Raw genomic sequence first — 5,478 nt, forward strand, 5'->3', positions numbered from 1 at the left:
CTTATAGAATCGGGTCAAAAATCTAATTTTCACGATTTTTCAAAAATAGCAGATCTACAAGCTCGCAGCGCAGCACTCGGTGCCGCGCTGTGAGCTTGTATATCTGCTATTTTTCAATAGTTAAATCATAAAATAATGATACACAAAATGTGTAAGCATCATTCTTTTCTCTCTCTCGGTCTCTCAACGTCCTATTCGTTTAAATATCATTATTATAGTATGTCGTCACAGCTTCCAATGACTTCACCATTATGATCCAGTACTCGCAATGATCAAAACGAAACTCAAACCTTCAGACGTGAATGACTCTTGATTGTACATCTCGTTAGCACAGAAATGAAAAACGGCACGGCTCCAGAAACCAATAACTTAGAAATTCGGAAATTTTACCAAGGAAATATAAAAAAAGGGGTAGCTGAATTCAACAAGTGTCGTCCAGCCAGTTGTATAAATTACACTTCTCGACACGGGGATTTTGAAATATTAACACTGTACAGCGTCTTTTTGTGTAACGTGAAGGCCAACGTTAATAGAAAGGCTTTTCAAAAAGAAAAACACGCCATCATGTGCGGCAAAAGTCTGCGTCCTGAACATTGTTCTTGCAGTACGCTGTGCTGTCGTTCCCCACTAGGGGGCATTCTCTAAAGCCGATGCCCCCGTTCGGGGTGTAAATCGGCTGAATGCGGAAGTCTCCCTTCAGCAGCTGCTCGTTGTTGAGCGACACTATCTGGAAGCTGGTCTCGGTCATCTCCAGGATGGAGTTGTCCTTCTTGGTGCCCGCCTCGCAGTAGTCGTCTTTCCTGCGCCCGCGGTTGTACTTCCACTTGGCCGACGACTTGGAGCGCGTGGCGCCCTTCTTGTGCATGTGCCAGCAGAAGACGCTCAGCAGCACCACCAGCACCACGATCACCGCCCCGCCGATCAGGCCCGCCAGCAGGAACGGCGAGCTGGGGTCCTGCTGCGTGGCCTGCTCGGGCACCGACGGGCCCTTGTTGTTGCTGTTGTGGTTGTTGTTGGCGCCCCCGTTGGGGCCGCCCGACGGGGAGGAGGAAGCGGCCGTGGTGGTGGCCTCCGTGCACACGGTGTCGTCCTTGGGCCGGTAGCTGTTGAAGGCGTCCAGCGGGATGACGCAGATGCGATAGGTGGACTTGGGCTCCAGGTTGGCCAGCCGGATGCCGCGGTGCTCACCGCCCACCATCCTCTCGCGCACGGTGTCGCCCGTCAGGCTGGGGCCCATCCTGGCCCAGGTCACCTTGTAGGCGGCCACGGGGAAGGCGGCCACCCAGCTGACGTGGATGGCCGAGCCGTTGAGCGTGGCGAACGTCACCTGCAGGCTCTCGCGGCCGCGGGGGCTCTGCGGGCGCTTAGTCCTCGGCGGCGTCCCCTGCCTGGTCGGGAAGACGGGGTGGAGAGGGGGCGCCGTGGGGGAAGGGAGGAGCCCGGGCGAGGGCGAAGAAGAAGCGCGGCGGGTCGTTGCTACGGGGGGCTCCGGGGAAAACGAGGGGGCCGGGGACGGGGCGTGAGAGACGCCGGGCAACGTCGGTTCTGGCGGCGGCGCAGCCGTGCTCGGCGTCGGCGCGCACTGGACCAGCTCGGCGCTCAGCTCGCGGATCACCATGCCACGGACCCGCTCGGGCTTCTGGCACATGAAGCCGCGCACGTTGAGCGAGGCCGGCAGGGCCTTGAGCCACGCCGCCACCCACGCCACGCCGCAGTCGCACAGCCACAGGTTGTTCCTCACCGTGAGCTGCCGGAGGCTGACCAGGCCGTCGAAGACGCCCGGCACCAGCGACTGCAGCTGGTTGTTGGAGATGTCCAGCCGCTCCAGCTTGTGCAGCCCCGCGAAGGCCCGCACGGGGATCCGGTTCATCTGGTTCTCCTGGAAGCTGAGCTTGACCAGCACGTCCCCGGGGAGGTGCGGCGGCGGGTAGGTCAGGGAGTTGCGGGCCAGCGACAGCTCGCGCAGCGTCGCCAGGTCCCGGAAGGTGCCCGGCGCCACCCCCTCGTCCGTCAGCAGGTTGCCGTCGAGCATGAGGCGCTCGAGGCGCGTGACGTTGCGGAAGGCCTCCTCGGCGATGACGGCGATGCGGTTCTCGTCCAGCCGCAGCTCCTTCAGGTCCTCGGGCAGGCCGATGGGCACGCTGCTCAGGTGGTTCTTGGTGAGGAAGAGGAGTTTGAGGCTGAGGGCCTCGCGGAACGCCCCTTCCTCCACCCCGACCGTGGAGATGGAGTTGTCGTCCAGGTGCAGCTCCTCCAGCCACAGGAGCTGGGCCAGCGCTGCCCGCGAGATGGTCTGGATGTTGTTCTCCTGTAGGTATAGGGGGTGGGCGATATGGAAAAACACAACATCACAATGGTTTTCCAAGCTGTATCGCAATACACAATCTCATCACGATTATTTTTCATGTTGTTGTTTTTTTATGGTTATTTTTCAAGTTACGTAACAGTACAACCACCTACGAGGTAACAAAAACTACAAGAAAAAGGAGTAACAGACCTTTTTTTACCAGTGGTCCTCAAAGTGGGGTCCAGGGACTCTCTGGGTTCCTTTTGGGAGGTCTAATTTGACCCTTACCCTTTACCCTTAAGTATGTAACTCTGACAGTATAAGGGTCCATTTGGTTTCATTCATATACTGTCAGAGTTAAGGGGTGACCTTGACATTTGAAAGTTTGAGAACTAATGATCTAGAGTTTTCTAGACCAAAATGCAGGTTAAAATTGGATTCTGCAATGAACCTCTGTATTAACAATTCAACCAGTCTCCCTTTGTTGTATCACAATACCTACGATACCTCTGAAAAGGCATATCGTGGAGACTCAGGCCTGGAACTTTGTCATTTTAGGGGCAAGGCCACTTGGCCCTTGGCACATGCAAAGGCCAATTGTCAGGGCAGGAAGGCCATCAAATAAAACAAGATTTTAGTCCATTGAAAGAATTTGTTGAATTTAAGGGTTAGGGATGATAACCTAATCTGCATTGAAATAGATACATGATGGTATTTACAATCTGAAAATTTCAGAATCTCAAAAAGAAAAGAAAAAAAAAAAAGAAACACTGGTGTCTACATGACAAGAAAGATACACCGGTGTCTACTGTCTACATATTGACAAGAAAGAGACAGAGGAGCTTGGGCATTAAAGGGATATTCCACTTTCAACAGGGAGCAGTGGAAGGGCCTCCCAAATTATTATTTGGGAAAATGGAAAAAATGAAATACAAAAAAATTATTATTAAAAATAAATGAAAAAGGTTATCGAAAAAACACGGCCTGCTCACATATTAGGAGGGTAGTATGAGTCACCAGAAAAAATAATGGTTAAAATGAAGTTTGAAGTTACAATGGGTGTGTGTGAGGAGAGGCCCAGGGCCTGGAGGGCCTGGTAACATTTACATCAATTCAAAGCCTGATTAGATGATAAAATTACCAAAAGTTTTTTTGAAAGTGAAATAACCCTTTAAGGCCACTGTGGCCTCAAGTCATGCCATTGGTTTGAGGGGCACAAGGCCAAACTGAGGGGCAACTCCAGGCCATGAAATTCCTGCGAAGATATTCATCCCCATATCGCCCAGCCCTACCTGCAGGTGGAGCACGCGCATGTTCTTGGGCAGGTTGACGGGGAACTCGTCCAGCTCGTTGCCGTAGAGGTAGACCGTCTCCACCGAGGCCACGTGGTGCAGCGCGGCGGGGAAGCCGGCGTTGGCGATCTGGTTGTTGTGGAGGTAGAGGGTCTTGTAGCCCTCGCCGATGCCCGCCGGCACCGAGGTGAGGCCGCGCTCGTTGCAGTAGACGAAGGTGCGGTCGCAGCGGCACTCCTCGGGGCACTCGGATGGCGCCACGCGGGAGAACTGCAGGTGGAGGCCCAGCAGGATGGGGATCCACGGCCGCAGGCAGGACGCCCAGTCCTTGTTCCGTAGGCGCCACTGTATCTCCATGTCAACCCCCCGGAAAATTAAAAAATAAAACAGGCCAGAAAAAAAAGAAAGGGAAAAAATAAAATCCCGCAAACAAAGGGTTGAGCAAACAAATAGGGGATTGAAAATTGATATCAGTGTAACCGGGGTTCTGTCACCGGATATCGGTGCTTTGTTCACAAACACACACACAAACTAAGTGTGTGTGTGTGTTTGTGTGTGTGCGTGCAGCCTGGTGCACGCCGGAGGTCAGGCACGGAATAATCCCGCGGTAATTAGTCCCAAACCCTCCAACAACAGAAGAGCGACGGTCTCATTAAGCGGCGTGTGATTCCCTCGCCAACGTCGGTCCATGCTTGAAGATGAGGGAACGTTAATGACCGCTCGTCACATTCCTCTCTCTCTCTCTCTCTCTCTCTCTTTCTCTCCTCCCTCCTCCTCGCACGGCCCTCTCTCTCTCAGCGTTGGCCGGGGATCATTTGAGTGGCTGGGGAGCCGCGCGCGCCGCACACCGCCGGCAGGGTGTCCTCGTGAAGTCCTCTCCCGCTTCGCTCGCCGCCTTTCATGTCACACACCGCCGGGTCCAGAGTGACACCGCCGCCTCCCTCGGACATGACATTTGGTATCCAGGAAACCTAGATAATAAAAAATGAGAATAATGGGAAAATCAGTGGCTTTCCTGTTCTACAAAATGCGTGCCTTTCCTCGGATCTGTTTAGCAGCATGGGCTGGGAATAATGGCTGTCTTTGAAATCTGACTAATGTAAAGCGAAGTCTTTTTAAATTGGCTGAGCAGAATAGCACAGATAGCAGCCGTGCTTTGTTGCAAGTTCCTCACCCCGGACACACACACAAAATGCAGCAAAAGAATGAAGTAAAATGGAACACAGCTTGAGCTACACATCCTTTTGCAGGTTAAAGGAACTCCAGTCTTGTGTGATAGCTTTTGGCCAACTATTAGCCACATTCTCTGCAAAAAGAAAAACAACCAATATTTATGCAGTCTTTATCAATATTTTCAGGGCGCGATAATAATTTGAACTGGGGCAAGCACTTAGAATTGTAAGAGTTGAGGCATTACATTTAGTTTGTTCCATTGTGAAAATAGCCGATCCACATGCTCACGCCTCGCAACACAAGGTGATGTAAGCCATGTAGATCAGCTATTTTCACAGTGTTTGCCTCTAATATTTGACAGTTTGGCCAATGTTTGGCTCAGTCTGTCACATCATGCCACCCTGCCTGACGGACAATGGACTCACAAGACACCTCATCCTATGCTGTAATGACTTGAGGGAGAGGAGAGCAGTGGTTCTCAACCTATAGGCTTGTAAAAAACTGGACAAACATTGGCCAAAATATAATAAGAAAGAGGCAAACATAATATATAGCTGATCTACAAACTCTCTGGGCAGGTATATTCCACTTGTATTCAGAATGTCTGCTCATTCAGGATGAAAATGCTCATGTAAATACCTCAGAAAATTCCATTCCGAATGAATTTCCATTGGGGTTTGGAGGGGTGGTATATGCCGTTTGAATCGGAATATACTTTTATTCAGG

At 51.9% G+C, this 5,478-nt stretch overlaps 1 protein-coding gene across 1 annotated transcript; it reads right to left on the reverse strand.

The window, feature by feature from the left end:
• Window positions 1-562: 562 nt before the first annotated feature.
• Window positions 563-3,936, reverse strand: LOC308306310 (leucine-rich repeat transmembrane protein FLRT2; the record flags this gene model as incomplete). Its single annotated transcript, XM_080751228.1, has 2 exons — window positions 563-2,308; window positions 3,580-3,936. The coding sequence occupies 2 exons, from the start codon at window positions 3,934-3,936 to the stop codon at window positions 563-565; spliced, it is 2,103 nt and encodes a 700-aa protein (XP_080607354.1).
• Between the last annotated feature and the right edge of the window lie 1,542 nt (window positions 3,937-5,478).

The sequence above is a fragment of the Nannobrachium achirus genome (assembly GCF_963921795.1).
Source record: "Nannobrachium achirus genome assembly, chromosome: 20".
Taxonomy (NCBI): Eukaryota; Metazoa; Chordata; class Actinopteri; order Myctophiformes; family Myctophidae; genus Nannobrachium; species Nannobrachium achirus.